This window comes from Cryptotermes secundus, unplaced genomic scaffold, assembly GCF_002891405.2.
Source record: "Cryptotermes secundus unplaced genomic scaffold, Csec_1.0 scaffold1251, whole genome shotgun sequence".
Taxonomy (NCBI): Eukaryota; Metazoa; Arthropoda; class Insecta; order Blattodea; family Kalotermitidae; genus Cryptotermes; species Cryptotermes secundus.
This window is the reverse complement of record NW_019721527.1, coordinates 556185-570570: the sequence shown is the minus strand read 5'-3', so window position 1 is coordinate 570570 and position 14386 is coordinate 556185. Positions and strand designations below refer to the sequence as shown.

Genomic DNA, 14386 nt, shown 5'->3' with positions numbered 1-14386 from the left:
TTTTCTGGGCGCTGGGTTGGGCGTGAAGGACCAATTCCGTGGCCTCAGCGCTCACCTGATATTATGCCGCTTGACTTATTCCTGTGGGGAAACTTTAAGGACAATGTTTACAAGACCCCTGTGACTTACCTCGATTAACTGTAGCTCAGAATTGTGGCTGCGATCGAAGGATTTACACCGCAAATGCTGTAGAACCCTTGGAAGGAAACTGAATAGCGCTTAGACATCTTACGTGGTATAAAGAGCGCGCATGTTGAAGTTGTTTAAATTCTCCAGTATTGATTCTATAGGTAAAAAACGTTTTTGAGTTACATGTCTTTATTCCTTATATAGTTTCAGTTTAGCGTTTCCGGTTTGAAAATTATAGGCCATGGGAAAACTCGACAATAATTTAGAATCAGCCTGCCTATCTCCGTTGTCTAGGAAACTGAACAGTGCACGATAAGTATGGAACCACAGACAATATGTCTTTTGTCGTAAAAGTCTGCAATGTCAGCGTGTTCAAGAACGGCCATTGCATGCAGTGAGATCACACCACGAACAGTTCACTCCATTCTCTTNAAAGAAAAAAAAAAAAAAAAAACCTTCGCGTATTTGCCTCGGTGTGACTGGTGGATATAATGGAAATATTTCTAATATCTGTGGTTTGATTTTCTGATAATCCTGCTCTGTATGTTGGGGCGGAATTATCGTTAACTGTGAGGAATATAAACTTGAAGGGGTATCGATAAGCAAGCATCATTTCCGGCCAGGTCCGTGTTCATCTTCTGAACCAGTTAAAAGATTTCGGTGAAATGGAGGTATCTACATTAAAACTTGCAGGATGAATTTAATTTTAGTCTTTACGGAGCCCAAGTCACATATGAGCACTGTTCAGTACTGCTTGTTAACCATTATATCCTGCCAGTAGTCTACAGAGGCAGGTTCGGTGCAAGCCTAAGGGCGGTATTGCACTAGGATGCCAACGGGAGGCCATGGTGCAGCTGCCAGCATCTCCGCCAAACTGACTATTAATTTAGTAGTCATTATGACACCTGGCATCTGTCTGGCAGTGCTTCCAACTTGGTGTCGCTGCCAACCAAGATGCCAAGTGCTAATGCTGCTAGCAATCAACATCACACGACAGTCTGAGGCCAGTCCATTGACGTCCGTGCGTGTATACGATGGGGTACCCAAAAGAAACCGAACTAATTTTTTTGTGGGCATAGCTTTTGTAGTACCGCGTTTTGCCGCTATGAGCGCATAGAGCTAACATTCCTGAGTCGATAAGCCGACTACCGTTGCTTCAGAAGGTAAGGACTAGTTTCGGCAGAGTTTATAGTGACAACTGTTTTGTGTGATCGTCGTTTTTGCAATGGCCCGAACACATGAAAATGTTGAAAAAATTCGTGAAATCATCAAGGAAGATCGATGACGGACCATTGAAGAAATTGTGGAGCTGTCGGGAGTGAGTTGGAGCTCAGTTCAGCGAATTTTGACAGAAGATTTGGGAATGACAAGGGTGGCTGCGAAATTCGTGCCACGACTGCTGACTACTGAACAAAAACAAGGTCGCGTGAAAGCATACTGTGCTTTGAAAGAAGAGTCCCGAAATGATAAAAACTTTTTTTCAGCGTTTTGCTGATGTTGCTGAGGTGAAGGAAAAAACGACGGAGGCGCTGTCAAGCATCTCAAAAGATGAATTTAGACAATGTTTTGAAAAATGGAATAAAAGACTAGACAAGTGTATTAGTGTAAGTGGAGAGTACTTTGAAGGGGATTGAAGGTTTTTGCTTAAAATTTGAATAAATACGTTTAAAAAAAATAAGTTCGGTTTCTTTTGGGTACCCCCTCGTATGTGCTTGTGTGTATTTCTTTTTCCTTCAAACATGTCCAATTTCGACACCGAAAGATTTATAATTGAAGTTCAGTCCCGACCATCACTATGGGCGGTATCGCACTAGGATGCCATGGCAGCGACACCAACAGGGATGCCATGCCTCCCGTTGGCATCCTAGTGCAATACCGCCGTGTTAAAATGTGCATAGGTAAAAGGTAAAGTTATCCCTGTAACAGGCCTTGAAGGCCCATAGGGTTGTGAGACGTCGAGGATCCCACATTTTCTCTAGACAATCGGCTCACAGATGGCGGTGAGGTTGTCAGCCTTACGCGCCGGCTGCCCTTTACCCCCCCAGGAAGATTCGCGGTACTCATTTATGTTAGAGGCTCAGTCGACCCCAGGGCCATAGTGCGGCTGGAAGGATTACGTAAATAAAAAAAAAAAAATCGACCTCATCGAGACTCGAACCCGCGACCTTCCGGCTTGTAGTATAGTGCCTCAACCAATTACTCTAACGCGTGCACTTACAATGTGCATACACAATGTACAAAGAACAGTGCTTCCCTGACTATATACGAGTACTTCTACTTCTGCGGACACTACAGTCCATGATGAACTTTGGCCTTCTTTGCTATTGTTCTCCATTGGTCTCGATCCTATGACTTTCGTCTCCAGTTTGTAACGTCCGTTGCCTTCACATCTTCTTGAGCCGTAGGCAGCCACACGACAGCAGGTCTGTCTACTCGGGGAGTACCCTCTGGTTTATGTAGAGTTAACTTCTCGCAAGGGTTCTGCTCCTGCATTCTAAAGAGTTGTCCCAGCCACACGACAGCAGGTCTGTCTACTCGGGGAGTACCCTCTGGTTTATGTAGAGTTAACTTCTCGCAAGGGTTCTGCTCCTGCATTCTAAAGAGTTGTCCCAGCCACCTGACAGCAGGTCTGTCTACTCGGCGAGTACTCTCTGGTTTATGTGGAGTTAACTTCCCGCAAGGGTTCTGCTCATGCGTTCTAAAGAGTTGTCCCAGGCATCTCATCGGCCCTACTATGATCACTGTCACTATATCTGGTTCATTATACAATTTACATATAAATTTCGTGGTTATATGCAAGATCTCCGTATACCATTTCTTTAATTTGGCTTTATATTCTTCTTAATATCCTTCTTTCAAATATTCCGAGCATATTTTCATGGTTCCTTTTGAAGAGCCAGCTTCCACTTCCATAGGCGAGTATAGGCCTTACAAGTGCCTTATACACAGTACAATTTCTGACTATATACACAAACGTAAAATAAAAGACCACAAATTCAGCAACTTACTTTGATCTTTATGAATTTTGTTGACAGGTAGTAAGCCAGACAGCGAGGATCCTGAGGGTATCTACCCCACCTTCGTGACGCAAGAGTCCGGACGCCGAATTCCTGTGGTTCAAGCTTATGCCTACACCAAATACTTGGGACAGCTGAGTCTTGAGTTTGATTCTCAGGGAGAAGTCATACACGCCGTTGGAAATCCACTGCTTCTTGATCACAACGTAGAGCAAGGCAAGTCATGCTTTGTTTCTGCAACTAATAATAAGTTAATATTCTGATAAATTTGTATCTGTAACTCTCTCCATCGCACCACCATTATATATTTTATATCTTCTTCTTATTCTTCTTTTATGGCGCAACAGCCCGATGTCAGGCCTTGGCCTCCCTTATCAAGCCCCTCATATATTTTATATACCGGTACTAAATTGTAATCGCTTATCTTCTTATGTGACCTCCTTCCTGTCTATCTATTACTAACTTCTGAGTTCCTGAACCAATCTTTATGAAATTTGGTATGTATATCATGGCACCTCAGCCCACTTCAACGGCATACTTCATAAATCACTCCCATCAGTCTATGTATTTGTATGTGTGCGTTGCTAGGCAACGGCTCCGTAAAAACGTTACCGCTGCAACGAATACACATGCAACAATAGAAGAATTGTTGGACGCATCTTTCTCTATGCTGCCCGTGTCGTATCAAAGGAAAGTAGGTGTTTAGTTCTTCCTTCTTGATACTACGGCCCGAAGCAAGCGTGAGCTTCTCCACCGACACTCCTACACAAGTTCCTACCCAGCTCTATTTCATTCCATGCCGATAATTCATATGCTAAGTCTCCGCTTGACACTATCTAAACAACTTGCACCTGTCTTCCTGTTCGTCTACAGGTAGAACCTCTCATTACATTATAGTAACCAAACACCAAAGTGAGCCATTGTAACATAATGTGTCAGTGTTGTTATACGATTCTGAGGTATTGGTATTGTAATGTGTATACCCGCTGCTAGGCAACAATTCGGTGAACACATTCCCGCGCGAGCCATTGCGAACAAGAATAGGAAGTCCATTGCTACGCAACGAATCAGTAAACATGCCTGCTTAAAAATAGAGGTTATTTTCTGTGGGGTCCGTGCGAAGTGGTTATAAGGAAGTGTTTGGCAATATCGTAACCAGTAGACCGCGTGAAGGCTGGGTCGAATACCTTGACCGTAACCCTGCGAGTCATAGGGGGCAATGGAAAGGGAAGTCTCAAATCTGAGAGTAAAATATGGTAGCGAGTCCCACGGGGCGCGGACCAGAGAAAGACTGCGCTAGCAAGGGCCAGCAGCATACACAAAAGACAATAACTCTGACAAATGACAGACAAGTCCTCTCATCAGAGAGGGCGCCCCACAAAAACAAGACCGTAACTATCAAACAGTAATAAATAACTGGCCATGAGCCTCAGACGGGGCTCGACACCAAGACTTACTGACTGACCGTCAGTCACAATGTGACTTTGACTTTGACTATCATAACCAGTGACGTTTATCCGAAGTGCGATTATTGCTTGTCGAGTGGGGAGTCGAGTTTCGAGACGCCAGCCTGCCAGGATATGAGCCTGAGAGCAGAGGAACTGAACTTAGTTGAGTCTTCAGAATTGGCAGTTCCAAAATAATGGCTAGAAAGGAATTAAGAATTAGGCTGTGAAAAGAACATTTCATGTGTGATTTGAAATTACAGTGAGACTGTGATAAATCCGTTGCCAGGATACGACTAGTGAAGGCTGAGTACCCTAGTGTGTGTGCAACAGTGAACTGTAGAGTGTGTAGATCAGCGTTAGAGTTCCATCGCCTGTAGTCCAGAGCTGTGAATATATAAGGTGCAATAAATCCAATTATCAATCCAGCCCCATCTATAGTCACAAATACACGTGCCAGTATATAGAAAACGTATAATATTTGCGCTTACGAGCATTATCAACACCACCGCTGCTTGCTGGTATTTTCGAAGCCATATGTAGAGGCCGTCCGGAAAACTAAACTCGTGCCGGATTTCAGAGGTCCGGCCTGTAGTACAGTCCCTATTGTGAAGGTCAGTATATTAAAACAATTCTGTGGTTAACTTATTCCTTGAGTAGGCAACCTTATGGTAGAAGAGTCCCGTATGTTAAACGGAATCTCCAGTACGGCCATTTTGTTTCCCATCTTATGTTTAAAAACATAGCCTAATCTCGTAATGATAATGTGAAGATGTACAGCACTATTTGATGATGGCGCGCACACAAAGGTGTTTGTAATACGATATACCATCATGCATTTTAATTTGTTTTGGAATGATATCCCATCCACCTCAGTTTTCAGTCATTCTCCGTTTTAATTGTAGCATTCAGCAGATATAATTCAGAACGATCATCTGGTCAGCCATCGTCCATTTGCATTAATGAGACCATGGCCGCCCAAAGGGGGGGGGGATGAATAAAAAAAATCAGAATATAAAACTCTGTGGCTTGTAGTCTGCAAGCGAACTATATCGACCGAGTGACCGCCACTTGTCGGCGAAGTTAGTGCCAACTTTTGCGGATAGAGGGTCTCACGTGGTCGGATCCCCATGGCCGTTAATCTTGGTTTTCTAGACCAGAGCCGCTATTTCCTTGAAAGAGCTCCTCAATTATCCTCACGAGGCTGAGTGGACCCCGTTCTACTGTCGTGACCCAAGACGTTGGTGGGTTGACTGAATTACTTTGGCCCGGTAGCAGTGCCTGAGGTGGAATGAAAATAGAACCGGGATGGTTTTCCCCTTTTACCAAAAAAGGTATTGTACATTGCATTTACTGCCAAAGAAGTAACGGGATGCTTTTAAGCCATTTAGAAAAGAACCGGGATGCCATCCCGCCGCATCCCGCCCCACCTCAAGCCCTGCCCGGTAGTGTAATAATTCTGTGATGATGATTGTCAGTTGGCTGCCTGAGCATGTATTCCAAACACAAAAAGCAAATACTTACTACAGAATATAGAGGATTTATTGAACTGTGTGTATATTACATACAAGCGCTGGCGGACGTAAGTCTGGCCAGTCTTCTCCTAGCAAAATCCCAAACAAACTGCACCCTTCAACTCTTGTCTCCTTGAAAACTAATCTAACCTAAGGTTGCAGCCCAATGTCTCCAGACAGGAAGAGCTCACGAATCTCAAGTTAAACCAGAGTTAGTTGAAGGATAGGTCCCAGACGAAATACTCCAGGACTCCACTGATTTATGAAAATGACAGGGGTAGATATAACATTTTTAAGTGGAGGAAGGTTAACCTTTTGACAAGCTACAGATTTTAGTAGAGGACATGACCCCAGACAACAGACTCAGGGTTCCTAACACTACAGGGGTGGTACAAACCTTTGCGACACCACACCCACTACTTCTCAGAAAATCTGGTAGCTCCGTGAATCGAACCTGGGGCCTCTGGATCTGTAGGCAGGAACTAGACCACAGAGAATTACATAACTTTTATACTCTGAATACACAGCGGAGATCGGTACAAAAACTGCGTGCTTCCACGTTTGGAGTTAAAATAAGATCTTATATCAGAACTAAAATCTTTCGCGTGAGATGTGGCTCGCTATCAAATACTGGGGAGAGAGACAGGGGTCTTTAAATCACGGCGCGATTATAACTACTGTGATGTAGTGTGACGTATGTAGTATGATGTAGTATGGCATAAGTAACAAATAGGTAGTAAGTTATAGGGGATAATTTGATTATTGCAATTAACATGTACATGACAACTTTTGTAATCTGAACATTTCCTAACTACTGTAGACCGTAAGAAGTTGGTTATATATTGACCTCGACCTCTGATAAGACCGTCACAAACACACTGTTATGACTAGACAGAAGGGTTGAGAAGTATCTCGGTCAAAAGATCATATGACCATATATGAAACCGCTCACTGCACCCTTATGTATCAAAGTCCAGGTCCAAAAGATCATATGACCATATATGGAACTGCCCAGTACATCCTTGTATATTTTAAGAAATGATACATTGAACTTGATTGTAAAATGTAAGCATGATACAAGAAGTGAGTAGTGTGTGTGTGAACAGAGGAGAGACCAACAGGACCTGGTCGAGTGTACATCCATTGTACTTGAAGATTTACTTATTCTATTTCTGGAAAGTCTAATTAAACTATTTTCTACACGTAACTTTCTTCATTCTTCGAACTCCTTTGACTATAGTCAAGACAGGGTCCTTATGCTACGAATTAATTGGAACTTTGTATAATAAAATAATTATACATCTTATGGTGATGCCCTGAAGAGATCACCTCGGCTATGCAACACTATGTTCGTCGCCTTTACAGGGCCCAGCATTCGCTGCCTGTTCGAGAACAGGTCGCAGGAGCCCTTCATATATCTTACATCTGGTCCTAATGCAAAGATAACGTGACCATAATGGTGTTCGGTGTCCCTGACATGTTTCTCCTTCATTTAGTTCGACTGGATGAAATATTCATCATCCCAGACTAAGCATCAAGCTCTTGAGTATGGAAGAGACTACAGACGTCATTCCAGTCCAGATCAATTTACCCAAGTCATGATGATGATGCAGACTAGAAAACTGTACAACTAAGCGTGAGAAAAGTTATTTAAGGAGGTATAAACATTCTACATGCTGTTTATGGTTCTCAGTATGCTTCCGAAACAATAAACTTGTTTTTTCCCATATATTCTAACATTCTTTTTTTCTTCTTCTTCTGGTGCTACAGTCCATGACGTTGCCACTTTTACAGGTTCCCCTCATTAGTCTCGATCCTGTGACTTTCCTCTCCAATTTGTAACATCCGATGCCTTCCCATCTTCTTCAGCCGAACACAGCCACCTGACAGCAGGTCTGTCTACTCGGGAGTACTCTCTGGTTTATGTAGAGTTAACTTCCTGCAATGGTTTTACTCATGCGTTCTAAAGAGTTGTCCCAGCCACCTGACAGCAGGTCTGTCTACTCGGGAGTACCCTCTGGTTTATGTACAGTAAACTTCCCGCAAGGGTTCTACTCATGCGTTCTAAAGGGTTGTCCCAGCCACCTGACAGCAGGTCTGTCTACTCAGGAGTACCCTCTGGTTTATGTAGAGTTAACTTCCGCAAGGGGTCTATTCATGCGTTCTAAAGAGTTGTCCCAGCCACCTGACAGCAGGTCTGTTGGTTTATGTGGAGTTAACTTCCCGCAAGGGTTCTGCTCATGCGTTCTAAAGAGTTGTCCCAGGCATCCCATCCGCCCTACCATGATCATTGTCACTATATCTGGTTCATTATACAATGTACATATAAAGTTCATGGTTATATGCAAGATCTCCTTATACCATTTCTTTAATTTGGCTTTATATTCTTCTTAATATCCTTATTTCAAATATTCTGACCTTAGTTTCTTCTTTCCTTTTAAGGGGTCAGCTTTCACTTCCATAGGCCTTACAAACGTCTTGCATAAAACACATTTTGTCTGTCTCCCCAAAAATCGTGAATTCAGTTGCTCCTGGCATGGCCCTGGAAAATCTTCGTTGAAAGAAATCTATTTCCAATGCTATAAAGATGTCATGAGAATCATTTTCATTTCGTGAATCTTGTTGTGTTTATTATATACAATTCTTTATTGGAATCCCTTGTAACACAACAACATAACGGTCAAGGTCAACATTACCTTAGCTACATGTTTCGAGTTTTAGAGCCATCATCAGGCAAAACACATGGTTACCATATTCATATACTATTGAACTGCATTTCATTGTGAAAGTAGAGCTGGATACTTGGCAACTATGTTACACTATAAAATACAAGGTACAAAAATACAATTAATTATAAAATTATTATAAAACGAAAGTTATGTAATAAAATGTGGTTAAAAACTCTTCATGCGATATTTCATATTATGAAGTCAGAGTTGCAATCTTCTTGTTATATTCAAGCAGACATATAGTGGTATAGTCATGACTTGTACACATATAGTAAACTGCTTTGGAGGCCCGTGGTATAGGTGTAGTATTATTTGATACTGATTGTTTGGCCGGTGCTTCATTTTACAATTATTTTGTCCGCTCTGGTGGGAATACAGATTGCAACTCAAATATCAAATAATACTACACCTATACGGGGCCTCCAAAGCAGTTTACTAGACGTGTACAAGTCTTGAATATACCACTGTATGTCTGCTGAAATAACAACAAGACTGCAACAACTGACTTCATAATATGATATATCACATGATGAGTTTTAACCATATTTTATTACATAACTTTCGTTTTATAATAATTTTATAATTCATTGTATTTTTACACTTTGTATTTTATAGTGTAACATAGTTGTCATGTATCCAGCTCGACTGTCACAATGAAATGCAGTTCAATAGTGTGTGAATATGGTAACCATGTATTTTGCCTGATGATGGCTTTAAAAGCTGAAACATATAGCTAAGGTAGTGTTGACCTTGACCATTATGTTGTGTTACGACGATTCCAATAATGAATTGTATGTCATAAGTATCTTTCCCAGTAATAACAAATTTGCAAGCTTTAACTATAATAATTTCCTTTTAACATGTGTTCGTCATGCGCAGGGGCTTTCCTACTGATCTGAAGTGTCTAATTCTAGAAAGTCATTTCCACTTCTGAAAAGAAAATGTATGTTTCCAATTTCCTTAACACAATAAAATACGTTTTTATTTCACAGATACTGAGGAGTACGATCTTATTGGGGGTTACGCCATGTAGTTCAGAGACACTCCAACGTTTAGGAGGATGATATCGCCTCCATCATCACGGTCAAAGTGTAAACTATCGTGAAGATGAAAGCAATATCTTCAAATGAAACGTCGGGTCTCTCCCAACTAGATGGCATTACAATTCAGGCGACAGCAATCATCATATTCACCGCTTTAAGATCAAATCAAACTTTATATTACATTATTTTCGTAGAATATATTTATTAAAGCTTCACATGACGTTTCACAAAAAAATCACGACAAATTTTATACTTCTATTTCATTAGTTGATTTAGTGTGCAAGTTTAATTGCACAACGAAAAGTATGCAAGAAATTTAAGCTGTAGTTTTCCTATTTGCAGATCCCTTTATACTTGAAGAATTAAATAAATGGAAAAAGAACATATCATTGATGGCAGACGAAGAGATAGGAAGAACAAAGGTTCTGCTAGATGGAGATACCAAACATTGCCGTGTACATGAATGTAACCTTGGGAACTTCATAACAGATGCTTACATTGACTATGTAAGTAGAGCCAAAATGAACTAATGATTAATTGATTCAAAGTATTAGCTATCAACTTTCCAGGTAATGGCTGAATGACTAATGAATTCAAAAGTGAGATTACTGCCTGTTCACAGCTATCAAACAGAAATGAATAAAATCAAAACAAAAGATCCTGCAACATGGTGGAGTGGGTACACTCCTGCTTCATCTCTGGAGGCCTAGGGTTCAAATTTTCTCCCAGAGATTGGGCAGCCTGACTGAAGTTTTGCACTGTCTTCCACGTCCCTCCAGGCAAATGCCAGGACAGTACCTCAAATTAGGCCATAACTGTCCACTTTTTCCATATCCTTTCCAATTCATTGTTCACTAAGCACCCTCTCCTTTGACTCTGAACTACTGAAAGCCTCATCAAATGAATATAAAAAAATTAAACAGAACTGGAAAGTGTACTCTGAAGGAGTACATACATTTTATGAATGGGTTGTTTGCAGTCTGCATACTATATTAGCTTTTCAATTCATGTAACATACTTATTTTCCATATAATTAACTCCATGGTGCTGAACCCTTCTGGAGAATCTGCCAGTTTTGCAACCACTCAAGAATTTCCCAACATTTTATGAAACCTGAAAGTTCATTGCTGAGTTCACAAAAGCCTTCCACTGGATTTCCCTTATATGATATTAAATATAAACCATATAAAAATAAATCTAAATAAAATTGTTGATATTACTGAGTTCTATATTTTACATTAACTACCAATACTTCTTGTCTGATGAGCCATCTTCAAGGAAAATTATAACATTTGATTTAAGCTTCATACAGAGAAGGCATTACCGAAGAGAGATGAAGTGACAGAAGGTTGGAGAAAACTGCATACTGAGGAGCATCATAACTTGTACTCTTCTCCAAGAATAATTAGAATGATCAAGTCAAGGAGGATGAGGTGGAAGGGCATGTAGCACGAATGTGGGAGAAAAGGAATGCATATAGGATACTGGTGGGAAAGCCAGCAGGAAAGAGACCACTGGGAAGACCAAGGCATAGGTGGGTGAACAATATTAAAACAGATCTTAAGAAAGATAGGGTAGGATGGTATGGATTGGATTGATCTGGCTCAAGATAGGGACCAGTGGAGGGCTCTTGTGAACATGGTAATGAACCTTCGGGTTCCATAAAATGCTGACAAATTCTTGAGTAGCTGCACATTTGGCTTCTCCTCAAGAAGGGCTCAGCTCCATAAGTAAGTAATAGAGAAGGCATTATACTGATGCCAGTTTTATTCTGGTACTTTGGTTTCCCTTGCCAACTCTCATTCCATGAAATACCCCATTTCTTTTCTCTATCATCCAGGGCTGGTACAATGGGCCATTTGTGACCACTGTACCGACAGGTCTCGCCCCACTCTATGAATATAAAAAAGGCTGTACTGGGACAGCTTTTACAAAGCTGTATGGTTTTGTATTGCTGCAGGCAGACAGCCACAGACAGGATGTTATGCAGGAAAGAGTGCATTTGTGTACAGTAGTCCCTCATGTCATTTGATTTTTAAGATCTCCTTACTGCATTAGGTATAAATGCTGAATTGTTCCATATAAACAGAAACTTAAGGGCTAATAATTAGATATTCTTTGTCACTTTAGATGGCTCGCCTGCATAAGCTGAACTATGGAAAAGGTTGGACTGATACCCCAATTTCAATTCAGAATGGAGGTTCAATTCGAGCATCTATTGATGTTAGCAGTAAAGGGGGTAAGTACACTTAACTGAACAGGAATACAATTGAAAATTAATTTCTATTTGAAACTATAGAAACTTTTTTTATTAAAATGAAAGTGAGAACCAAATTATGTTTACATGTCTGGACAGACTACCAGATGTCCATGTTTAATGGCTTATTGTTACAGATTCATTTAAAATGTGTGTGTACAGTTCAAGGGGTTACTTTACAGGGCATTCAGTATCAGACTACACAGTGTATAATGGAATGACTGCTGAATGATGAATTTGAAAGGTTTGGAAGGATTTCATAAGGAGTGGTTATGGTCCAATTACGATACTTGTACTATCCCTGCATTTGACTAGACAAAGGAATATACATGTAACCTTAGTCAGGGTGGCTAGTGTCCCAGTCAAGCTTAAAACAAACGACTTTCTGGAAAAAATTCAAAGCTCTACTGCTAGACCAACCTGCCGGGTGACAACTTCCGTCAAAGGTCAAAAGTTGAACACCTGCTCATGCATTGTATGTTCTACCTTGAGAATAAAAACAAGTATGAGGTTATCCACAAGAATGCTCTCTGAAAAAAGAGCTGACAATACCAATATGACCCACTTGCCAAATTGTTTTAGGTACAGGATGCACTAACGAAGAAGTTAGCTTGAAGTAAGACTCCATATGAGGCTTACAGATATATTTGAGAGCTGTCAACACAATAATTATAAAACCAATATTAAAATGATATTAGGTTTATTTACATTGCACTATAAAATAAAGAAAAGTTGTCCCTGTGCTTAGCTAATTAAGCACTACACCATGAAGGTGTATGGGGGAGGGGATGTATAGAGCCACATTTTCTTGATCTCGGCATTATTTACATTGCACTATAAGTTTCAATATTTGTACACCACCTGATGATCTCTGCAGATCGAAACTTGTAGTGGGATAGAAATAATGCCAAGATCAAGAAAATGTGGCTCTATACAACCACTCTCCCATATGCCTTCATGGTGTAGTGCTTAATTAGCTAAGCACAGGGACAACTTTTCTTTATTTTATAGTGCAATGTATATAAACCTAATATCAAACAAATTAATTTGGTTTTTTAATCAATTCTCATGTTGACGCTCAAACAATATACCTTTAATTAACACTTCGCGGACTGGTGATTTAAATATTTAAATCACCCTGGGGACCGGCGTTTTTAAACCTACTACCCTAACTTGTGCACTGTTCACTTTAAAAATTAATATAAAATCTCCTAATTAATTTTATGAACTAAAATTTTTGGAGAAGACTTACCAGAGCTCCTAGAAGTGCTTCAGAGTGTGATATTTCTGGAAACATTCCCCTCTGTGAAGAGGCATGACGCAGAACTTGCAGACGTAGGAAGTCTTGCTTCGCTTCTTGTGCACAGCGCACACACGGTACTGCCTAGGATACTTCCCCGTCGATTGTTGGCTCATCACAATTTTCACGAGGGTATGTTTCCGCATATCACTCGAGAGTCGCCCAGGGGGGGTCCATATGAGGCCTCCGTGGGGTGGGAGTAGATGGTGGCGCCATGTTTCAGGGATTTACATTCCTCTTTCAGATCTGGAGGAAGGCCTCTGTTCACCCTAATTGTAACACAAATACACACTTTCCTTGAAAGTAGGTATTCCGCAGCTGCCACACTGTTATAAAAATTATCTTGATAAACGTGATAATTTTGATCCAGATAGGGATCCAAAATGGAAACAATAGTTTCTTGCAATTTCTTGCCTTCACCGGAATAAATTTCTAAATTTCCAATATAGCCTGAAGTGCTTTCCGTGACTACACGAACAAGTAGGCCATACTTTGTGAGTTTCCCAGGATTATAAGTTCGAAAACGAAGCCTTCCCCTCCAAGGAATCACAGATTCGTCCAAAGACAGTTGCTGCTCTGGCTTATAAACTGTCTGAAATTTCTCAACGAAAAAGTCTAATAAGGGCGAAATTTTGAAAAGCCTGCCCATTGATTGTGGTTGCAGTTCATTATTATTGAAATGCAAACACCACCATATCTGTTCATATCTCTTACGACTCATGAGTTTGCCGAAAATGGGAATTTCTAAAAATTGATCAGTGGATCCGTAGCATTTCAAATTATCCCTCTTTGTAAACCCCATTAGAATGATTTTTGCCAAAAAAATTTTCATTTCTGCTGAAGTGACATCCACCCACTTCAACACCTTATAGGTACTGTCGTACGCCTCACGGTGTTGGAGATAGTATCTGTTGGTCTCCTGACACAACATGTCAAAGAAACTATCTCCAAA

At 40.7% G+C, this 14386-nt stretch overlaps 1 protein-coding gene across 2 annotated transcripts in view; it reads left to right on the top strand.

The window, feature by feature from the left end:
- Window positions 1–14386, top strand: part of LOC111875565 (protein 5NUC) — a 51039-nt gene that overhangs the window by 29170 nt on the left and 7483 nt on the right. For both annotated transcript variants that reach the window (XM_023871908.2, XM_023871909.2), the window contains exons 5-7: window positions 3165–3362; window positions 10220–10383; window positions 12008–12116. In XM_023871908.2, the coding sequence (XP_023727676.1) occupies window positions 3165–3362; window positions 10220–10383; window positions 12008–12116 (471 nt within the window). The remainder of the gene's footprint in view (window positions 1–3164; window positions 3363–10219; window positions 10384–12007; window positions 12117–14386) is intronic.